Below are 23,519 nucleotides of genomic sequence, written 5' to 3' on the forward strand. Positions count from 1 at the left end.
GCTCCGAGTCTCAAGACACCTCCTTCCTCCCCCACCTCACAGGCTTTCTTTTTTTTTTTTTTTAAACAAGGTGTTTCCTTTTTTTTTTTTTAAATTAATTTATTTATTTATACAAGCACTGGGCACAGTCAGAAGCGTGGGAGGGTGAGAGAATTCACCAGAGGAGCAGCCGGTGGCAGGAGAGGTCTGCGCGCCATGTGGGACCGGCCGGGGCCGGGGATCGAGCCAGCGCTGCAGAGGCTGCGGGCAGCTTCGCAACCCAGCGCTCAACCTCTGCGCCACTGGGGAGGCCCTCTCACAGGCTTTCTTATCTCCTCTTCTCCCTCCCACTCTAGACCCTGGCCCTGGGGAGTCACAGATGGGAACACTGAGTCCCCACCAAGAGCTCGCTGGGGAAGCTGGCCTCCTGCGGCTGCAGACTCTCCCCTCAGGGAGTGTGTCCATGGGTATCTATGGAGAGACACAGCCACCTGGGAACGGAACTGGTCGCAGGCTTGCTCACTGTATGAGCCCCATTAGCATTTCTCGAAGGACTTATAAGCCAGTTTATAAATACAATTGTGTGTGGGGGGAGGAACAAGACAACTGAATTTTATTTTAAACATCTTCTGTTTATTTGCATGACTTTTAAGAAGCAGATGTCCACATTGTAAAATTAAGTCTAGGATGAGCACGAGGAATGCAGGGATCCGCGTGGACGAGCACCTTGTCACAGGGCTCGCGTGACTGGGAAGACGCCGCAGAAGCAGACAGAGCTGGGTTCTGGGGGGTCAGTGTAGGGCTGGGGGTCAGCTGATAGCAGACCACGGAGGAGTGGAGCTGGGGAGGGCTGAGCAGTCTTACCCCAGGCTGGGGGAGTTGCAGAGATGAAGATGCACATGCTCCTGCCTTGTAGGAGGCACTTAGGAAGGTTTACCATGATGAGCAACCCGGAGAAGTTGGGTTCAAAGGAAGACAAGACCGCCCACGTTCACAAGAGATCCATGGGGCGGTCACAAAGCAGATGGCACAAACGAGTGCTTCTGACAGGCAGACATAGTGCGCGATGTATAGGGGCTTTATTTTAAATTGTGTTCTAAATTGGGAATATTGAGATGCTTCTAAGAAGAAACCAGAAGTTAAGGATATGTGTGTTAATAAAGAAGCCTGTATGTACACAGTTTAAAACATGCCAGGGAAGAAGTAGGTTATCGCTAAGTTCTCTTAAAGATCCAAAACTCTGGGAGTCCAAATATAATGTCCTTATTGTCTTAGTGACTCGGTTCTGAAAAACCCAATTTACTGACCCTACTCTGGACCCTAGAGGGTGAAAACTGGAGACTTGAGGGCTGGATTTAGCCTACAAGTGTGTTTTATTTGGCCTGAAATGTGTTTTCTAACATCAAAATAGTTGCCAACATTTCAAAATCCAGGTTTCTGGCTTCTCTTGAAAAATGGGGGGCGGGGAATATGTGGCAACACAAGCGGCATTTCCATGGTCAGACGCGGGTATGCTTTCTCCATTCCACTTAAGGCCTTGGCTAATCCTCTTGCTTATTTGTTTCCTGCTTGGCCCTTGGAGACATCAGGCCAGCCTGTGGTGACCTGATGATTTCCTGCTTGGTGACAGTTACAAGCTTAGCCTTGAGGCCTTTGCCCCAATTCCGTGGCAGATCCATCTAACAGGCCATGAAGGCATATTCACCCTCAGACCAGGAGTGTGGGGGTCAGCGACCCCAGTCTGCAGAGCTTTGGTTTGTCTTACAGGGGCCTCTCACTGTGCAAAGACAAGTGACTGAAAAGTTGCCAGCCGTATTTCATTTTCATAAATTGAATTCCAAAGGCCTCAGGGGAGGTGATCCATTGGGGAGATACTTTCCAATCAAAGCCAAGGGTGAATCACTTCTGCACCAGATTAGAACACACCAGCAGAGGAAGGAATCCCAGTCTTGCCTGGGCTGAGCCAAAGGGTCAGGGAAGAAGGCAGTTTTCTAAGTCAAGGCCATAAGATGACTGGGGCAGCTGTGTAAAGTTGGCAGCTTTTGCAGGTGCCTAGAGACACCACTCTCATCAAGTGGTATCAATGGTGCCATGCGGATTTGTGCAGTGCACAATCTGCCCAACTGTTCATGTTGGCCCTGGAACCATCAGAGGGAAGAAACGAATAAGAGGAGATGGTAAGGCAAGGACAGTCAAAAAGGGATGTCCTACTACAGATTGTACCACTTCCTTCCTAAGGCTGCAGGGGATAGAAGTGGAAGGCAGAGAGATGGTTAAGAGCCAAGACCTTGTAGATCAGAGGCTAGAAGTTGGAGAGACAGATAAGGGGCCTGGTCTCAGCAGTTCCAATGCTGCACATGTGCAAATGCCCATGAGATGCTGGCAATAATCAGAACCCATTCCAGGAAGCAGGGCTGGCCACCAATCATATGTGGGGCCCAGGACGCTTATTTAACAGAGATAATCATCCTATACACACACACACACACACATATGCACACAGTTGTCAGTAGAGATAGCTGGCCCTTTATACACACCCACATAAACATGCATACACAGTTTTTATCCTGCTGCACACTCATGAGTGTGTCCATACACAAAATCACAGTGCTTGTTGGTAAGAACAATCAGCTTGTCGCACAGATACATTTAGCAAACATTTTCAGAGCACCTAAAGTTCTTTATGGCTATGCTACCTGTGGCACCAAGTGACACAGAACAAAGTAAATTAGTACATAAAACCCTGCGGGGGGGCCGGGGAGGGGGGCAGCGTCTGAGTGCTGGCCTGCAGTGCCGCCTACTGGCGAGAGGGGTGTCTGCAATTTGCTGCGAGAATGAAACCCGACTGCCTCTCCAGCCTCTCCCAGAGACAGTCGCTGGGATGCCGTTCTCCCTCCTCTTTGAATGGAGCCCACATCCTCAGAGCCATGCTACAGCATCACAGCATAAACACCAGGGCCCTGCACGCCACCCAGAACACAACATCCAATGCCAATCAGGTTTCATCTCTCATGCCAACTCCAAACCACTCACTGGTCGCTGCTGCCCGGAACACTGGGTTGAGAGGGGCTCTGAGGCCAAGACTGGGTTGAGTGGAGAAAAGTAACACAATGGAACAGCAACAGCCGTGGGGGTATCAGGGGCGGCTTCCACGCTTGCCATTCTTGCGGTGGATCCTGGCCGCTTGGTAGATCTCTAAATCTGCAGATTCCTCCTGATCTACAATTCCACAATGAGGGTGCGTGAGTAGTGTTTGTTGCTCAAACTCTGACACCGCATGACAAGCCATCCCAAGGCCTACTGCTCAAGTTTTAGCTCCCACTTGAGCAGTAACTTCCAAAAGCTCAAGCTTTGGCTGGAACCCTCTTTTCAAGGAGCTTGTCCTTGCTCCCACAGAGAGCATGTGTATGACTTGTCAGATCTGAAGCTTAAGTCAACACTGGGCATATCACTTGATGAATATTAGCTAAGGCCCACCGTCTACTAGCACTGGTCAGTCCCACAAGGGCAATGACACTGAGGACAACAGAGCCACGCCGAGCAGGTGCCAGGCAACCCGCGGGGCTCAGCTTCGCTAGGGTCCTGCCCCGCTCCCATCAGCTTTGGAGGACGCACTCAGCCAAGCTGGTGTGTCAACCACATTTCAAATTACATCACGTCACCTGAAAATAATCAAAACTTGAAACCCTAAATACTCAGACTGGTCCTTAGCCAGTGCCTGCCATTCTCTGTGCCCTAATGAAGCCCACAGGTGGCCACAGGACCCCCACATGCTACCCCCTGGGCAATGCAGCAGCCTCTGCCTCCCTGTGCTGGGGTGGGTGTGAACTTAGCCCAGAGGTCAGCAAACTCTCTCTGTCAAGAGCCAGGTAAGTATTTTGAGCTCTGCAGTCTCTTGTCAAAACAATCCACTCTCTGGTTGTCCTGAGAAATCAGTCATAGACATCGGTAAACCAATGGGCATTAGTCCAACATGGGGGACTACAAACTGGGCTCCAGGAAGGTCAAGGGGGGTATTCTGGAGGTGATTCAGGCGCTCTGCAAATATTTGGTGCTACTTTAAATTCTTAGTGATTTAAAAAGTTATACAAAAATGTAGGCTCTCAAGTGTGTTAGAGCATTTTAGCAAGTGGGGAGTCGAAATGCCAACTTCTTTTGTCATCTCTGTGCTCGTGCACAGGCTGTACAGCAAAATGTTTAAGAGCATGGGTCCCTGCATCAGAGCGTGGGTCCCTGCATCAGTATCTGAGCTGTGTGGCTTTGGGCAAATCACTTTACTTGCTAACCCACTATGCCTGGGGTATCCTGCACAGAGTAGACACTGGCCACCATGCTGTCGGGGTCCCCTTCTGCAGGATCATGAAAAGATAGAGGGGCCCTCAGGGGTTCAGACCAGTGCTCTTTACCAGCGCTTATGGGGAGTCTTTCAGTATTTTAACCACCAGTCTGACTGTACTGGGGAACATGAGTTGAATATCTTTGCAATGCTGGATTCGGCTCAGATGTGAACTTCCTGCTGGTTTTGATTTCTTCTGGTGTATTCTGCGGCTTCCCCACCATTCTGATTGGGCTCTCAGGAAGGGGAGGAGGCTGCTTTGTAGTCATCTTAGCAGTCTCAGTGCGTGGAAACAGGGCTTCTGTTTTTCTGCTAAGTGGCCATTCCCATTGGGTCTGGAGCTGTTGGCAAGCATCTCCTGGGCTGCCTTCTGCAGGACTTGCTGGGGAGCCATGCTTTCAGCTACAGGGGCCCAGCAGTTCAGAAGTTGCACCCCTCAACCCCAGAGTGGCAGTCCACATGGGGCCTGGGGCTTTGGTGTTCACCTGGCTTTTTATTTTGCCTGGTAAGACACTAAACAGTGCTCCTCTCCCCAGGGCTCTCACCCCTTTAAACAATCAGAAGGTGTGTCTGGCCACAGCCTAAGTCACCCCCAGGACATCCAGTCTTTTTTCCCCCAGGCCTGAGGTGCTCATTTATGGTTTCAATAATATAATCTGGACCCTCTTGCTTCTCATTGCCCAGGGCTGTCCATGTCTATTAATGGTGGTTCCAGTGAGGTCCACTTTCCAGGCTTTACTGCACTTTATCTTTCCACTGCCAGCATCATATTTTCTGTTTCCTGAGAGACCTGGAAGAATCATCCGGTGTTTATCACTAGGCCCTGGGAGCAGGACCTCTGGCAGAACCCCTGGGGTTTATCTTAATTAGGTGACATCTGGCTCTCCTCTCATAGAGAGGTGCCCACTGCTCCAGCCTGCCTTAGCTGTGCCCAGCCTTGCAGGCTTTTTATAGCAACCTGCAGGCTGACCAAACGGGGTGATTCTGTCCTGGAAGGGGGGTAGGCAGGGTCTTCCATGTTTCAGCCAAGATCTAAGGTGGCTTGGGTTGAGCACCCTCTCTTATTTCCTCTCGCATGTTAGTTTCCTAGAGCTTTTTCTTAGGCCTCAGTATCTCTGGCTGGCCTTGGGCCTTGGCAGAGGCAGGGCCTAAGCACCAGGGCCTCTGCCCTCTGTTGGTCAGAGCCATACTGACTGCAAATGTGCACAGAAAATGACCTTGTGCAAAGGCATCTTCATCACTGGGCTATTCCCTGATAAGACAGTGGAGTGTCTGCCCCAGCACTGAGCACCACCTTGCCCTTCCACCCCAAGACCTGCCTCTGGAGGCCTTAACACTGACAGTAAAAGCCCAACCCAGGCCTCGCCTCTGCCCAAACTGCTGCTCACCTGGAGGACTGTCAGTTCCTCTTCCTGGATTATCTGCTTCACTCCCCTGTCCTATGCCCAGATCCTGTGCCCAGGCAGACCCTGGACTGAGTGCTCAAAAAGACAAAAGTCAGGCCCTAAGTTGCCCTTCACCCCCTTTTGCAGCTCCTATGGGGGTGCATACCTCTCCTGCATACACACCCAGAGCCCTGCCTTGTCCCGCGGTGCCTTTGGTTTTCTTCACAAAGTGCTTGCTCACAGCCAGGATCCCCGCCCTGGGAGCTGGGAGTCAGTGCCTCACACAGATGTCTGCTCAGCCCTCTGGTTCTTTCTGAGGGAGCATCTATGGGTGCTGTTCCGGGGTGAGCTGGTCAGTCAAGGAGGAGGCTGACTCATTAGGCAGTGAGAGTTCTCCTCTGGAAGTGGTGATAAAGTGGCTGCAGGGGCTCCGGCAAAGGCGGGAGATTCACGGAGCACCCACAGGCGTCCCAGAGGCCTTACACAGCACCCCGGTGACGGAAAGCTCATTGCCTCTAGTTTCAGTCCAATGGCCGGAGAATTCTGCTAGAGGACATTTCAGCTCCTTCTTCACTAACGGGTCACTGCCTCAGACTAGACCTCCCCACACTTCACAGGTCATCCTAGGCAGGCTTCCCTCCAGCTCAGCCTGGGCAACCTCCCACTTCAGCCACCGAGCTTTCTTCCCCCGCATTTGGGCTCCACTGGCAAAGCTGCCAGCTCAGCAGGATGCAATAATTGAGGGGTGAGGGTTGAGGTGAAGGGGTTGGCAGGCAGCAACAACCGCACTTTGTCTAAAAGCAAAAGCAAAGGAGGTCAACTTTGGCCAAAAGCAAAAGCAAAGAAGTCAGGAAAGCTTCACCCGGAGAGAGCCTGCAGCACCCCCTGCTGGCTGGGGGAGAGATTGCGTGCAGGTTAAGGCCAGTCCCCCACTCCTTTCACAAACTCTGCACCTGGCAGATGACCCTGAGCACTCAGATTCCAGGATCACAGGAAGCAAATGGGACACCTTGTCCAGTGGTTTCCAGACGTGTAATGTTAAAGGCAGGCTGCTGAGGAGGAGTGTGCACTTTGCCCATCTGACAAAGGCCTCTGGGCTGAGGAGTCAAGGGTGTAAAACCCAGCACACACCTGCTCACTGAGCCATGTACCCAGGCCGGGTCTGGGTCAGCCCAGAGGACAGGCCCTCTTTTCATAACTCATGCCCCTCAAGACAGCATTCTTTAGTGATTTGCCCAAAGGCGCCATATATACCACCAGCAGCCTCTGAAGCTTCCTTTTTAGAGAGGGCACACTCACCAAACTAAGCTTCTTGGACTACAGGAGAGTTTGAATGCCACCATTTGAGCAGGGCAGCTGAGACCCATGAAAAAGAGGGGTGTACTCAAAGTTATGCAGTTAATTCCAGGCCAGCTTAGAAATCAGATCCTCCTTCTCTCAGAGCAGCGCTCTTTGAGAGAGACTGAGCTAGTTTTCACCCCAAACCCCCTTAGAGGCATCTTGGCTCCTTGGCCCTTCCTAGCCTCAGTCCCATCAACCTGCCCCCAAACCCCACCTACTCTGCAGCCTTACCTTCCTAGGCAGCACCCTTGCACAGTGTTTGCCCAAAAAGGGAGGGCTGGTGAGATGCCGGCCCAGTCTGCATCATTCCCACAGTGCCCCGCTTGGGGTGGAGGGCAGACATGCAGAGGGCAGGGAGTGAGGAGCTAGAGGGACCCACCGGGCCACAAGGCAGTGTCTGGAGCGATGTGGGCAGGTAAAGTTGGCGGCTCAACTATTGTGCAGATGGGGCCTGCTTTGTAGGTGCAGTCCGCCGGGGTGTCTGTGCCACGCCGTAAGGCACATGGGCGGCCACTGTGCCCATCTCCTGAGCCCCAGCCACGTGGAACATCTGGTCATCAAAGAAGATGTGTGGGCGGATCTTCTCAAGGAGGGGGCCCTTGGGTGCTCCGGCAAGGAACAGGGCCTCATCTGTCTCCAGACCCCAGCTTCGCAGGGTCTTGAGAGCCCGGGCCCCAGAACTGGCTGCACTGCGTGCCGTCACCAAGTAGGTGCGGATTGGACACTCCAGACGCAGGCCCTTGGAATAGAACTTCTTCTGCAGCCTCCCCAGCGCCTCCAGAAAGCCCTTTAAAGGGCCCTGTGAGAAGACAAGGAAACACTGTGAGCTCGTCCCTCTCCCAAACGCAGGCCCTTCCCCAGCTGGGTTCCTCCCTCAAGCACCAGCCTTGCTGTCTGGGTGAGGCAGCTGTTCTGGAGCCCTAATCTCCCAGCTCTGCCCTGCCTGCTCCGGTAACTGCACGCACCAACGGGTGTTTGCCAAGGATGTCCATCCATGCACCACCCACCCGTGAGGTTTGTCCTGCAGCTGCATCAGTGTGGCCTCTGTGCCCATCAGCAGGGCAGATATAAAAAATTCACTAACTATGCATGAGCCCCCCATTGGAATGGACTCCAGCTGTAAACAACTGGGACAGACAGGCCAACCTGTAACTGCTGGACATGGACCCTGCTCCTCGGGCACAGGGAGTCATGTCCAGCTCTCTAGGGTCAGGAAAATGATTTCCTTTCTATAGTGCCCAAAACAACAAAGCTTAATGTGAATAAAGAACCAGGTGCTGACGGACACAACTGCACAGCAGCTGGAGGGAGTTGTGTTCCATTTGTGGAGACCCCACACGTGCTGGGTGACCTGGAGCAGGCATTGGTTTCCTAGGCCTCTGTCCAGCTCTTAGTGGGCAAACTGTCCTGCCCTGGACTTGAATCAGAGGGAACCAAGGAGAATGGGAGTGAAAAGGATATTCAGAGGCCACACAGAAGCCTGCTCTGTGCTTGGGGCCAGAGGCTTTGGGATTATTGAGCACACAGATTTTTGTTAAAAGCACAAATATGGAAGCTTCCAGAAGGGCTGGATATCCTAACAACTCCATTCCCAGGGAATTTCCAGCAAGATCTATTCTGTTCTCAGGGAGACCCCAAGCAAATGGAAGGGGCGGTCTCTGAGCCTTCTGGCCGAGAGATCGGGTGGGAGGAGCTGGGAAGGACTAGAGAGAAACACAGGTGAGGGGCACTGTCCAGGTATTTTCTTCCAGTGAGGAAAATGGACTTCTTGAGGGGACGGTGCTGATTCAGAAAGGTGGGGGAATCTCAGGGAAGGACACAGGGGTCCAGAGAGAGGGTGAGCCCATACAGAGGGGTGGGGATTTTTGAGAAGGGATGGAGACCTTAAAAAGGAGCTTCAAAGAGGGGGTAGAGGCTCCAGAGAGGGACTTAGAGAGAGAATAGGGGCTTCAAAGAGGTGATGGGACTGCAGGGAATGGTGTTGGAACCCAGTGAAGGGGTCAAAGCTCATGGTGGAGTACCAGAGGTCAGATGAGAAGGGTGAGGGCTGGAGGCTTAGTCAGGGAAACTGGCTGGATCTGGGCTGAGCCTGGGGTTTCATTCTGGACTGGGGGTTCAAGTCAACAGCAAGTCCTGCATAGGTAACCTCCTAGAACCACTTAGGGGGTTCAGGGTGTGTGTGTGTGAAGCACCTGGGCCAGAGGCTTGTTCTCATGGGCCTTCTCATGCTCAAAGAACCGATCCAGTCCATGGGCCTTGACAATGCGCTCGGACTCGTCTGAGAAGAGCACAGCATCTCCGTCGAAGGCCACGCGCAGCTGACTCTGGGATACAGCCACGTCCCTGCTGGGGCTGAAGATGGTGGCAGCTGCGATCCCTGTGCAAAAATAGGCAAATGTCTTCCTTCATCTGGGAACAGTGCCAGCCCCTGAACCCCCGAGCTCTGCCTCAAAGGGCTAGCTCTATCTGCCTGTCCCAGGACTAGGAGTGAGGCTCAGGAGGGTTGATATTTAAAAGCTGGCCAATAAGAACAGACAATGCCTTTTGCTCTAAGTACGTCTTTGAGGGCACTGATCTATTCCAGGGTGACCCTCGTAGTTGCTTTTTGTGGAGAATCCCAGGGGACAGAAGGGCCCTCAAAGGACTCAGGGTAGAAATTATGTATCAGTCATAATAGAACAATTTCAATACCTCAACACCTAGTATAATGGATCAACTGATTATGAGTTCTGGCTGGAAGGAAGTGTTCCCCAGGCCACTAATTTCCTGCCAGGGGGTCCTCACAGGCCCTGTCATAGACTTACAGGGGGTTGGAAAGGAGTTCCAACTCTGGTTTGGCCTCAGTTACGCTCTTGCTGTTGATTCCAGAAAGTTCTTCAATTTCTCTGGACCAAGGTAAAATGAAGGGTGTTTCAGCTCTGTCTGGGATTGAGATCCCAGGCTACAGTCTCGGGTGGGGTGGGGTGGGTGCCCCCAGTCTACCACCACAGTGGCCCCCCGGGTATGCACTACTCAGGGTGGCCTGCTTACTCAGGGTTCCTCGAGAAAATGTGGGTTCCCAGGGGGAGCAGCAAAAACTACATTTGACTATGTGCACAGACTCTCTGCACCCCTGGGATTCTCCAGTGGGTCCAGGATGCCCCATCAGGACCCCAGCTTCAGGTTTGAGCTGTGGTGGCCAACAGAAAGCAATGCCAGGAGGCTGGAGACCTGGGCGGCTGTCTCAGCCCCCTCCCTATTTTTCATGTCTCCAAAGGCTGCTTCTACCCTGCTATTTGGGAATCTAGGCTCACAGGGTGGGTGTAAGCAGAATTTTGGGAGGAGTGAGCAGTGCCAGCCTCAGAGCCCAAGGATGCTACCAGCAGGGCTGGGCCTAGGCATGAGGTCAGCAACTTCTCAGCATTGCCAGTGCCAATATCAGAGTTCAGATGAGCCAGAACATCCCACCCTGAGCGTGGGCCTCCCTCCAGACCATCTCCTGCTCCCTAGCCTGAGCTCACATCACAGACATAGAAAGGCACACCTGCAGGCAGGTGCCAAGACCCCAACGAGAGGGTGTGACATCTGTCTAGGGAAACGGCTTCTGCTTCCTGGGAAGCTCTTGGAGCCCCCAAGCAGCTCAGGGGAGTGAGGCATTGTGGGAAAGAGGCCAGGCTTCCAGGCAGGAGACAGCATGAAAGAGGAAGAGAAAGTGAATATATAAGTCTGCGTTAGTGTTCAGTCTGAGGAGCCCGCTCGGGCAGCTGGGCAGTCCTGCCTCCCCTGTGGGCCTGTTTCTCTCAGGTGCAGTAGCAATAAACATCCTGTCGAGAGGACCGAGATTCCCCATACCACCCAAAACTGCCCCTTGAAAGCAACATGTGGAGGGGAATTCTCTCTGTCAGTATTTGCAGCTGGGTTTCCTAACCTCACCCCAGCATTAGCCAGCCCAGTTGCTGGAAATGCTGGACATTTCCCAAACCCCACCACCCAGGTTGGAGAGGCCTGATCTCCCACCCTACTGATGTCAAGAGGGCCAGAGGCTGTCCATGGTCACCCAAGAATTAGAACTCCTACTGACCTGCAGCAATCATAGAAGGGAGTAGCTTTCTGGGCTGGAAGGAGGGTTTCCATGGAAACAGAAGGCTGGGTGAAGCTGATGAGTAAAAGCATTCTTAATATGGCAGGGCAGGGGGTGGAAAGTGAAAGAGATGGTAATAAGTGGAATAGGCGGGGCCTTGTTCTCAGAGTCAACAGAACAGGACATAGGAAGTAAGGAAGGTATTGCACAGCCTCACCTTTCAGTTACCATGGCAACCCCAGTGCCTGCTCAGAACTCTAGGGCCAGGTCTCCCACTCTTTTACCAGATTCCCCAGATCCTCTCTCCCCAGTTTGACTCACCTTCATCAATGGCTTCCCGTACTTTTTCTGAGTCAGCCGACAAGTAGAGGTTGGTATGGTAGGCCTTGAGGTAGCAGATGGGGCTATTCCCACCCGTCATGCAGAACCTCTCGATGAACAGGTCTGGGAAGGAAGCAGACAGGACCCAGGGAGGCCAAGGTCAATGCTCAGGGCCTCAGAGTTGTCCCTCTGTGTCCAATGGCCACCATCTTGTTTTGAGTGGTGGCCAGGCAGCTAAGGGATTCTTTGAGCGATTTTAGGTCAGCCCTTTTCCTCTCATCCTTCATCCATGAAACGGGAATAATCCTACCTCCGTAGCAATTACCTGGCGCACAGTAACCTCCTCTTGTCTGGGAATCATGGTAATATAAGAAGTGAGCCCCCCAGGAGCTCAGGGTGTGTGTGTGAAGCCTCCTGGTCACAGCTGACTGGAGGGGCACAGACACCTGACCCATGCCGGGCCCATCAGATTCTCTTCAGGGCTGATGGTCACCTTGTACCAAGTCTGTGTGTGTTGTGTGACCTTCCTCACAGTAGCTACTGCTCTGAGCCCACTGAGCCAGCCCTTCACCACTCCAGCCCCTAGTGCAGGGCGGGCCACAGCTGAGCGGTGATGGCTGGCACAGCGGGGGTCCTGCAGGGCCTGTGCCAAAACCATAGGTGGAGTCCATCCTGATTACTCAGTCCCTGAGTCTTAGCTGGTTAAATATTGTGAACATCACCCCTGTTCTCAACAATTTGAAATCGAGTTTTAAAATGTCAACTGGACTCTTTTGGTTACTTAAAACAAGAAATTATAAACTTAAAGATGTGGGCCATACTCAGGAAATGCAGAGAAACCTAGTTTGGGGAGAGGAGGAGTAGAGGGAGGGAGAAAAGAAGAGAGGGAGAAGAAAAGGAATAGATTTACCAAAAGAAGCAGAAATAAGACTCAATCAGCTGAGAGAGAAAAAGGCCAGGAGAGATTTCTAGAGATTGGATTCAGGCCTTTGCAGACCCAATTTTACTTCCTGTCCTGTGGCTCCATGAGACATTCCTGAATCTGATAAGGAATTATTCTTTGGCTTAAGCTTGTTCTGGAGGCGCAGAACAAGAACTTTGAATCGAGAGTTTGGACTAAGACACCAAGCCCCTTTGCTCTGACCACAGAAGCTGCTTCTCCCAGCAGCCCTGTGAGGCCTGTTAGGCCCACTGTAGATAGAGAAACTGAGGCACACAAGCAGTAAGTGCCCTCTCCAATCATCTAGCCGGCAGGCCCATGCAGTGGTATGCAGTATGACTTGCACAAATCAAATGTTTAAACATCCAGAGATTTTTAAATCCAGTTCGATTGTTCAACTGTCGGTAGCTTAAAATTAGCCAGGATGGAAATATTAACACCTTGAAAATGGCAATGCTAGGATCAGGGTCTTTTTGTTTTGTTTTGTTTTTCAAACTGCTGGGCTTGGGGTTCCTCTAACCCTGCCCCGGCAGAGGTGGGGGCTGTCCCAGTGTCTGGTGTGGGTGTCCCACAGCCACCCCCCTCCTGCTCACCATAATGGTTGATGCTGTTGATGAGACGGACACCCACTTGAGCATGGTTGTTGGTCATGAGGACGATGTCAAAGAGGTCCTCGCTATCGGGGTACAGCTCCCGCAGCCTCCTGTTCACAGCCTCGAGAGCCTGGTGGGAGAAGGAGCCTCCAGCTCAGACCCTCCAGGGAATGACACCTGCAGTTGGTAGCTATGGCCAGGGAGGAGGGGTGAACTGGGATCCAAAGCGGCTAGAGAGGGGAGCCCAGGGGACAAGGACCTTCTCCTAAGGCCTCTATGGGGGGTATTGATCACGGGCACCTCACTGAAACGGTGAGTGGGGGCTAAAACCCAGCCCATGGTGGTTCACCAAGCTGGCTCCCTGGCACGGGGCTGTCCTCATTCAGGGCATGGGGCAGCCCCTTCTCCCCACGACGACTCTGTCCTCTAGCCAGACTGAGCTCCTGGGGTGGCATCTGCCCAGAGAGGACGCTTTTCCTTACTCAGACACCCACGGGAGTGCTTTTCTGCTCATCCCCAAAAAGACAGCTTTTGGGCAAGTAGTGCCACTGCCCCTCACCTTCACAAAGGGAAAGGCAGGCCCGGGGCTGAAGGGCTCGTTCTCATGTTCCAGCTGGTAGCGCACGTACTCCTCCACGCCCTGCTCCGTGTAGATCCGCTGCTCCTCGTCCATGCGGAACAAGGCGCGGGAGGACACAGCGATGGTGACTGCATTCTGCGGCTTGGGCTGCAGAGGGGCAGAAAGAGGGGGTCACTGCCATTCCCTGGGGCTCACGGGCAAGCCCCTCGGGAAGGGGGAGACAAGGGTTGGGCTCAGGATAGCCCTAAAGGGGCTAACCTTGGGCTGGGTCAGACTTAGGTCAGGACCTCCTGGTGCAGGGCCCAGCTGGGGACAGAGGAGCACTACCCCATGGGAGGACGTGTTCTCGAAGGAGTCTGCCATCTAGCCAGCCATGTGGACACAACAGAAAAATGGAAAGAGTGTATTTAGCCTAAGGACGACCGGTGCTTGCGATAATGTCCAGATGGTTTCCATTAAAAAACGAGGACTACATGCCCTTAGGCAGGAACGGTTCCAGAAACAGTTCTATAAGGAAATCTCTGTCTGCAGTGAGATCTTCCTCCTGAGCTCCTGACTCATGCCTTACTGCCCCAGTGGACTAACAGACACCCAACTCCAAGTGCCCAAGGCTGAATTCCCACCACTCTCTCTACCCCAGACCTTTCCTTCCTCAGCTGGAGCTCAGCACCTCCACGTGGGCACTCACCCCCTCAGCCAGAAGCCCCAAATTCAACCTCCAGTCTTCCCGCTCCCTCCACAACCCATCCAGCCGTCACCCCAGCCTGTCAACTCCACACATGCAGTCACGCCTTCCTGTCTCCTCTGCCCTCTCCAGCCCATCCAGGCTGCCCCCTAGTCTGTCTTCCATGTTGTCATCCGGGGATATTTCACAAGTTCAGATGTGATCATGCACCCCTCCAAACATCTTTAAGTAATATCTTTCAGGGAGAAACAGTATTCGCCAATTCAACCTGACTAGGAACTCCAGTTCACGTCCTAATGTCCTAAGCAGCCACAGAGACCGCTTGCTCTGTGACAGGTGTGCGGAGAGTGTTCTTCTGGCTGATGTAAATTTCACAGGCAAGTAGGAGAGAAAGACAGGTAGACAGAGGCAAAGGGACTGAACCAAGTACTCAGACGCTAGGGGGAGCAAAGTCTGGATGGTGGGGTTCAGGGGCAGTTGCCATGGGAGCACAGAGGCTTGAGGGGAACCTTAAAGGAGGAGTGGAGGTGATGGAAGGCATGAGGAGGTGAGCCAGCAGACAGTGAGGTCACAGAGGGGGCAGAGCCCAGGGCATGGGGCGAGGGTGTAGGTGAGGCAGGTGCTGGGTGGCAGAGGCCTTCTCTCAGGGCGCCGGGGGGGCCTCAGCACCCCTCTGCCACCTCCAGTGGGGCATGCCACCACGCACAGCAGCTGACCCCTTACAATCTCCAGGGAGGATCCGAACATGGGTGCCCAAGAGACTCACAGACACCCAGAGAGTCCTACCACATCTCTTTGACCTGAGCAATCCTGGGGCGATGCTTCCCTGCACAGATGGGGGTCTCAATGAAGGCAAGACTCATTCATAAATGGATCTCGAATTCTGGTCTGCTCCTGATAGCCCTGAGGGCCATGAACTTGACTCTGCTGCTTCTCGCTGGAGTCAGGTCTGGCTTCAATCAGTTGACAGCACTGAGTGATTACTACGCGACAGGCACTGTGCCGGGACATGGCCAGAGACAAGGCAGATATGACCTTTACCCCATGGAGCTTACACCCTACTCCCAAGGTAGAGATTTGAGCCATTCCATGGTAGAGCACCAGCCAGCAAAACCTCCTGTGATCACAGAGATGACCAGTGCTGTCCATGTGATTGTATGTCCGCCCTTAAATGTGGTTAGCGAGACTGAAGGACTGAATTTTTAATTGTATTTCATCTTAATTATTTTAAGTAGCTCTGTATGGTCAGTGGCCAGTGAAGCTTTCACCCTCATAGTAGAAATGAAGACCAGAGTTCCCCAAGTCCATGAGGCAGATCTAAGCTTGCATGTGATGTTTTACCCAACCCAGATGGTGGATGTGGCCAGCAAGGTCAGTGTGAGGAGTGGCAGGCCAGGTGCCTCTCCTCTGGGGCTCACCCCGAGCACCTGTCCCAGCTGTCTGTGCATGCTGGGCTGGGGACCTCCCCACCCTCTCACAGGCTCTGAGCTCTCAAGGATAGAGTAAAGAGACTAAAGGAAAGAAGTGAAAGAGAGATACCAGGGATGGTAAGAGAAAAGGTCTGGGGGAGTCGGGGTGTCCACTCTCAAAAACCTGGAAACCTGTTGGTCTTCAGAAAAGGGGATGAGGGCCTCCCTGGAGGTGCAAGGGGTTAAGTCGCAGCACTATGAAGCTATCTGCAGCCACTGCAGCACGAGTTTGATCCCAGGCCAGGGAGCTACCCACATGGCACAGCAGACCTCTCTTGTCTCACCCACTGCTCCCTTCAGCAGTGTATTTCAGTCAGTTGCCCTGTTCTGCTCCGCACTCTGTCTTTGGTGAATCCTTTCACCCCCGCCCCCGGCACCTCTGGCCTGTACACCAGCTCTTGTATGCATAAATAAATAATCTTTAAAAAAAAAAGAAAGAAAGAAAAGGGGCTGAGCTATTGCCCCAGGGACAGACCCATCCCCCCTATCAAGAACAGAGAGCCAGCTGCCCTCCAGCCCCCTCAGGCAGGTCACCAAGCCACTCTCCAGCCCAGGCAGCCAGCCAACATCTGGCTCCTCACTTTCTGTCCGATAGTTCCTGCCAGACAGTGCCGTTCCAGACCGCCTCTAGCTGAGTTACCCAGACTCCATCCACCCTGCCACTGAAATGTCCTGGCTGCCTTGGCCCCAAGTGTCTCCACCTGGGGACACCTGCAGATGGGGAAACAGGCCCTGAGGGGGCAGGTGTTATTCCAGGTCACACGGCAATGTCAAGGCAGAGTCAAGACAGAATCTCACATCTCTGACCTCCAGGCTGGCCTCAGTCCCAAAGGCATTCCCCTGCTATGCCCCTCCTCAATGGCTCCCAGAAGGCTCTAAGCCCTACTACCTGAGCTACTTCCCCGGATCTCCATTTTCAGATTGGGAGGAATCGTGAGGGGCGCTGTGCCCTCAGACTGCAGTTTCCAAGGGCAGACCAAGGGCAGAGCTCTTTCTCCTCAGAATGGATGGCTCCAGGAGAACCTCATTTCCCCTCTCAGCCTGCTTTGACCCTGCTCAAGACTTGCTATACAGGTAAGGTGGAGCCCAAGGGCCTAGAGGGCACGGGCTGCTGTGGAAAACATGAATCTAAGCTGGGAGGGAGCTGGAGGAACAGGTGGAAGAGGGACCTTGCGGCAGAGGGAAGCCGCCATGCCATCCACTGTCAGGGACAGCCAAGGGACAGTTCCTTCTGAAATCAGATTCCTTTTGGAATCTGAAACCAGATTCCAGACAGGGAGTTAGATCTGAAAGACCCTTCTCTCAGGCTCAGCCTGGGAATACTGGACTCCAGGGAGCCGGGGTCTGCCAGCTCTCTCTGCCTTCCACGGTGGCTCGGGAACAGACTGTCACTCTGGCTTGGGGACAGGGTGGGGCATAATGGACAGCAGCCCAGCCCCAATCAGCCTGCCTGAGGAGCTCTCATTTAGGCAAACATGATTCTGCCTGTTGGGCCCAAGACAGGAACGCAGACCAACAGCTGTTATTTCTAGAAGGACTTGGAGGGAGAAAGGTTGCTGCAGGGGACAAGATAGAGCTCAACTGAGGAACTTCTCTGATCCCTTGAAATGGGGGCCTCCCATGGGCTTTCAGGGGTTAAATGTTTCACTTGCACTGCTGGGAATGAGAATAAGCCTGGACCAGGCCCTGATGAGGCCCACGAGACCCAAAGCCCCCAAAATAGCCTGTGGAAGGAGGGGCCACTGCAGGAAGGAGTAGAGGCTGGGAAGCCGCCAGGTTCCTGGCCTTCCAGAGAACCCTGAGGGTCAGGGGCTGAGAGGTCATGATTGACAACTGGTCCTGAGCAACCTGGCCCCTTGGTGCTTGGGAAGGAAATGGGTTGATGAGCTTCACCTACATCTGTTCCCTCCCCTCCAACCTCAGACCATGCTGTTAGTCCTGCTGCCTCCTTAGGCAGAGGGCACTCTCCTCAGTGACCTGCCTGCTGCCCCACTCCAGCCCATCCACCTCATCACCCCAGGCAGATCTTTCTAAAATGGTAATGGGCCCATGTTCATGCCCCTCTGAAAAATGCTGCCATAGTTTCACAAGGTCTCCATGCTTTTTAAAAAGTAGGTTGGCCTTTAATTCAAATAAACTCTTTATTCAACTATATAAACCAGACATTACCTTATTCTATTGGTATACATTTATTTGACACATTCAAATGTATTACACGTACATGATATATTTATTATGATGAAAGCAACACAGTTGTTTGGTTGACAACAGATTTGAAACTGGGGCCTAGGATGCCAGTGCAGACGTAAGCTTCAGCATCTAGTCCATTTATTTCTGTGTTTGTTGTTTTTGCATAGTATTGAGAAACCCCTGATTCACACCGTTAAGTGATTGCACGTGGTGAGAGGTTTTTGTTTAGTTCTTTAACTACGAATCTCACAATTCTCAGCAACTACAATTGTCAGCAATCTCAAGCTAATAATCTATTAAAGAGGTCACAGGAAAGACTTTATTCTGAGATTTGCTTTTAAAAAAATCAACGTGCAGCACAAGTTCATACATTGTTAGTCTCCAAGGTGCTAAGATGTCCATATAACACATTTGAACGTGTTGGGATTTGTTACACATATTTAATTGTTTAAAACATGGTTTGAAGAAGAAAGAAAAGAACTGGATTCACAGGCATGCAAACCCCCTGAAACATGGGGGGCCATGGAATCCAGTTATAACAACCCCTTATCACACTGGATAAATTCCAGGTGCTTTAACATGGCACTCAAGGCCCTCCAACGCTTCTCCCATCCATTCTGCATTTTCCCACTCAGTTTTAAAGACCTGGCCATGCCTTTTTCCTACCGTGTTTCCCTCTCTGACTGGGTAAGGAACTACTCAGATTTTGACATCAACTCAAATGCCAGCCTCCCCTAGTGGGCAGTCACTCTCCCCTACCTCCCAGGGCACGCTGAAAGGTCTCCCTCCTAGCGTTCTCTGTGTCCAGGCTCTCCCTCCCTGCACTGACAGCTCTGGAGCAGGGACTCAGCCTAACTCATCTCTCAGTTCCCACTGCTCTGCGGGCCCAGAAGGTGCTGCCAGGAGTGCCCATTGACTGGGTGGGCCTGGGAAGGGGAAGGGTCTTTGGAAGGAAGCGGCAGGATGCTTTAAGGTCCCTCTGGAGCTCTCCAGAGGACACAGCTGGGCCCACCTCTACCCTCTGTCTCCTCCCGGAGCTGGGAGCTCTGAGCTCTGGGAAGGTGGAAGGTGGAGAGAGTCTGCCCAAAGCCAACCAAAGCATCCTGAACTTGCCCTATGGGTAAAGCATCTCTGTTCTCCGTGCCCCCCAGAGGGCTGGGGCCACCACAGGGGTCATGAGGAATGTTGGTGCCCAAGGTGAAGGGAATAGAACCCAGGGCTGGGGCTGGGAACCAGAGGAGGCCTGAACTGAGAGCACAGATCCCAGGGCAGCTTCCTTCCCTTAGGACGTGGAGCCTAAGAGCTCAAGGCCCTGGGAACCCCGTGGCCAGATGGTAGAGACCGGAGAACCCAGCAAGGTGCCAGGTTTCTAGAGTGGGGTTTCTAGCTGCGGGGAGTGGGGGGGGCGGAGGTTGATTCTGCAGGCACGACTGGCCGCCTTTGCCAACAAGTGCTGTCCGAGCCCCAGGCTGCCTGCGCTGGGGATGGGGTGTGCGTGTGCATGTGTGTGTGTGTGTGTGTGTGTGTGTGTGTCTGGGGCGCGGGGCCTGAGTGGGGCCCAGATGACAGCATGCGGGAGGGGGACCCTGGCGTGGCACCCGAGCCGGTGGGGTGCGGGGTGGAGAAACACCCGAGCAGAGCTCCCAAAATAACCCCGAGCCTGCGCCCGCCGGCCAGCGCCTTCCCGGCGAGGCTCTCACTGCGTCTCCACCCCGCGGACGCCACGGGTCCCTCCCGCGGGGCTTACGACCCCTCTGCCCGGTGACCCTTCCTCCGAATCCCCCCCATATCGTTGCCCTAATTTTACCGATTTGGGTTTCTTCTTGGGTGAGAGGTTGTCGTGCAGAGTCTTGGCTTCGTCCCAGCCCCCGGCTGCGGCGGTCTCTGCGCCCGGCCCGGGCTCGCGAGGCTGCCGGGGCGCCCCGGCTTCCATGCTCCGGCCCTGACCCAGCGCGGCCCGAGCGGGCGGCCGCGGCGCGGAGCTGGCGGGACTGGGCGCGGGAGGGGGCGCGGCCGGCGCGCCCAGGGGCGGGCAGCGCCGGGAGTGTGTGCGCGCCCGCCCGGCGGGAGGGGTGGGGGGCGCCGGGGCGCTGAACTCGCGCTCTCGGTCGCCCGCGTGGTTGCGCGAGTATTGGGGGGCCCTTCCTGGCCCTCCTAGCCGCAAGTGAATGGGGGTGGGGGAAGCCGCTGGAGACCGGCCGCAGATGGGGTCTTGCAGGCTGCGGCGGACTCGGGATTGCGGGGAATCGTCTCCGTGCAAGGGCACCGAGGGAGGGGAGGCCTGGCAATATTTTTTCCCAAAGGTGAATAAGAAAAACTGGTCGCCCTTCCCCCCAAGAGTAACCCTCTCTTTCCTCCTCTGACGCTAGGACCCTGGAATATTCCGCGGACGAGGGAGTGGTGGATGGCTAGCTCCGTGCGTGCTGGGCTCGGCTGCTGGGCTCGGCTGCTGGCTGGGAGCTCCATGGCAAGCCCAGTCGGGCATCTCTCCCACACCCAGGCGGAGGGGCGCTGAAAGGCCGTGGCCAGGCCAGGTCCTGCCCCCACCCCAAAACCTGACAGACTCCCCGAGGCTCGGAACACGGATTCTTTATGACTCCCTAATGGCCAGCAGGGGCTCACCGTCTCAGAATCCGCCTACCGAGCTTGGTTGGAGGGGTTAGTGAACAGCCTATAAGGAAATGGAAGGAGAGAGCATAGAAAAGGAGCCTCGAAACCCAGGCATCTTGGACCACCATCCTGGAGTTCCAGGGCATTGTCACCCCTGGTGCAGAACCCGAGATGTAGACCCTGATGCCACCCATCCCAAGGCACAGCCCAGGAGGCAGACAGGGGCCTCTGCGTGAGCCCAGAAGTGTGCAAAAAGTAGGTGGGAGCCGCAGACAATCCTGGCCAAACCTCCAGGGCATCAGACTGGGACAGGGTACAGAAAGGAGGGATCTGCCCAGCCTCCACCTTGCCCTGGGAGGAACCGATGAAACCTTTTGTGGGAGGAAGCGGAAAATAATAAGTTTCAGGATGGGGGAAATATGTTTAGACCTGCCCTTCTCAGGGCTTGATAAATTATTTCCATAGATGGCTGCAAATCGTTTCCATCCTGCCAGCCGGGTGGCGATGTTATTTGGCCATTTTTCCCCTACAGAGGTGGAGTTGACCCTGAGCTGGTCCAGTGACTTGCTTTGACTTGCTTTGATTAATAAAATGCAGCAGTGATGCTACGTGGTTTCCAAGCTTAAGGCTGAAGAGGCCCTGAAGATTTCATTTGTGCCCTCTTGGCAACCAGTTACTGTGAAAGAAGCTTAGACTATCCTTCTGGAAAGGTCATATGGTGAGACAGAGTGGCTCTGGAGGATAAGAAGCCAGTGCAGAAGAACAGTGACTGTCAGCACCAACTGCCACATCCATGGGCGAGGCCATCTTGGTCATTCCAGCCCCAGCTCCCGTGAGGTGCAGCTGGGTGAGTGACCCCAGCCAATAGCACCTGAAGCAGTAAAACCTCCCAGTTAAGCACAGTCAACTCACAGGATCATGAAAAATAATACATTTTGTTTGAAGCACTAAGTTTTGGGGTGGCTTGTTATGCATTAAGAGGTTATGAAACTCTAGGAAGCCTCATGGAGGAGGTCACTTGAGAAGAATGTATAGGGGGGTTATTTCAGGGGGTGAGTACCTGATGCAAAGGGGAACCCTCTCCATGTTGCCCAGTGACCTCTGACCGGTGACCTGGGTTGAAAGGATGGTCTGGGTCAATTGTATTCATCTTTCTCAGGAGCTGGAAATTGGGATGGAGAGTCAGCCGCAGGAATAGGAGTTGAGGATGCTGTGAGATTGCTGCCTTCTAGAAGACCTGATGAGCCTTAGCAAGATACAGTCCTGTGCAATGTAAAGCTAAGAGGGGGCAGAACTCTGTGTGAGCAAAATGAACCTATCAGCAAATAAAGATGGGAAAAAAGCTGCAGAGGGCGGCAGACACCCCATGAAAGGGAAGTCTTGCTGCTGCTGGTCCTGACTGTCTCGCAAGTCCAGTGGAGGCTTGGGCTGTAGTGTCCTTCTTGGAATTTCCATGAGATTCTCTATATCACTTTAACAGATGTCCCAAAGGAAGTTGGTGGCCCCCTTCATTTTGTTTGACAAGCAGCCTTTCCCACCCTCTTCCAGTAACAGGCCCTGCCTCCCTGGTCTCGGAGTAGGTATGTGACCTAACCCTGACCAACTGTAGAACCCTATCTCCCCCAGACACCAAGACTGAGCCAGGGATGAGCATGTGACCCCAGCTGGGCCCTGGGCTGCACACTGTAGAGGGGGGCTGGGAGAGTTGCTCCTTTCTTCTCTGGGGTTGTTAATTAGGGACAGTGTGAGCTGCCATCTGGAGAGCACACCAAGCTCACTTAGAGAGCAAGAGAAGACAGAGCTAGGAGGGGGTGCACCTCTGGCCTGGAGTGCCTTAACTTCCCAATTCCGTGAGCCGCTAAGCCTCCCTTTTCGCGTAAGCTCGTTTGACCTGAGTTCTGTTCATCTGCCACCAAAAGTCTCCACTCCTCCAGCACATCGACAGGCCTCTGGGCCTCACCATCAAAGGATCCTTCCCAGACTCCTGGTTCAGGCTCTTTAACAACTTTCCTTAAGTTGGAAGGTGAGGAGAGAAGTTGACCTTAGAGCACTCTTCCCCTTTTAGGGTCCTGGCCATTCTCTGTCTTCCTGTGACTCCCAGGTGGCTGGCTGGGTGCGGGGTTGTCTGGGTGTCTGCATTTCTGCACTTTAGCTAGCACTTTCCCACATAGTTCAGTCATCTTTGGGTGGCTACGCTGCCAACAGATCCCTTCCAGCTGACTCCAGAATCCGGGCACCTGCACTGCTCCCCTGGAGGTCCTGACCCAGCATACCCGGCCCTGTGGCTGGTCTTTAGCAAGACCCTGGACAGATGCCACCTCATCCATGGTCCATGAGGCCATCCCTCTCTTCCTTCACACTTTATCTGCCCCCTTCCCCTCCCTGCCCCATTCCCCATCTTGCCCACCACAGGGAAGACCCTTCCTCAGAAGCCCTGTAGCTACAGTGAATGGTGCGCTTGCTCTAGGGAGACCAGCTTTACCATTCTATGAGCCTTCATTTCATCTTTAAAAAATAAATAAAAAGGGGACTTAAACCTGTGCTCAGCTGAGCTGCTGGAATCATGTGGAGAACTGCTTGGGAACCCTGAAGGACTGTACGCATTGATGCAGCTGCAAATGACTGGTCTCTCAGATAAGCATTAACAAGTTTGTCTCCCCCCATCTTTTGCAATTTTCCCCTTGTTTGACAGGTTCCTCATCTTGCATTCCAAGGAAAAGGGAGTTAACAGCATATTGTTGAAAAAGCAAGGTGGCGCCCACCCCTTCCCCCTCCCCTTCACAGACCCTTGCCCATCTCTTTGCCCCCTCTTTTTTCCTTTTGTATAAATAACCCTGCACTCTCCCAAAGAGCAGAACAGCAGCCTTTCAGATGGGAGCCTGCTACCCTCCTCATTTGTCAACAAATTACGCCACTTTCCTTTTCCTCAAACTCTGTTTCTTTTTATGGCTGAGAGACACTGAGGCCAGCATTGCAATCTCTTGGGGTTTGGGAGGGCTTCGGAGGAGGAGATCATCAAGGTGGGAACAG

At 53.5% G+C, this 23,519-nt stretch overlaps 1 protein-coding gene across 1 annotated transcript; it reads right to left on the bottom strand.

Moving 5' to 3' along the window:
* Positions 1 to 624: 624 nt before the first annotated feature.
* Positions 625 to 19,812, bottom strand: NT5C1A (5'-nucleotidase, cytosolic IA). Its single transcript, XM_037499980.2, has 6 exons — positions 19,687 to 19,812; positions 13,515 to 13,682; positions 12,956 to 13,085; positions 11,423 to 11,545; positions 9,234 to 9,418; positions 625 to 7,840 (listed from the first exon to the last, which is right to left on the bottom strand). Exons 1-6 carry the CDS (start codon positions 19,810 to 19,812, stop codon positions 7,475 to 7,477), a joined length of 1,098 nt encoding a protein of 365 aa, XP_037355877.1. The 3' UTR covers positions 625 to 7,474.
* Positions 19,813 to 23,519: the final 3,707 nt, after the last annotated feature.

The sequence above is a fragment of the Talpa occidentalis genome, unplaced genomic scaffold (genome assembly GCF_014898055.3).
Source record: "Talpa occidentalis isolate TD23 unplaced genomic scaffold, MPIMG_talOcc4v2.1 talOcc4.9, whole genome shotgun sequence".
Lineage (NCBI taxonomy): Eukaryota > Metazoa > Chordata > Mammalia > Eulipotyphla > Talpidae > Talpa > Talpa occidentalis.

Bases quoted from the DNA above. Each gene is read 5' to 3' on its own strand.
- NT5C1A (XM_037499980.2), bottom strand. From the start codon at position 19,812: ATGGAAGCCGGGGCGCCCCGGCAGCCTCGCGAGCCCGGGCCGGGCGCA. The intron at 13,683-19,686 runs GTAAAATTAGGG...GCCCCTCTGCAG, and splicing joins CCAAGAAGAAACCCAAATCG to CCCAAGCCGCAGAATGCAGT. The intron at 11,546-12,955 runs GTGAGCAGGAGG...CTTCCTTCCCAG, and splicing joins CAACAGCATCAACCATTATG to ACCTGTTCATCGAGAGGTTC.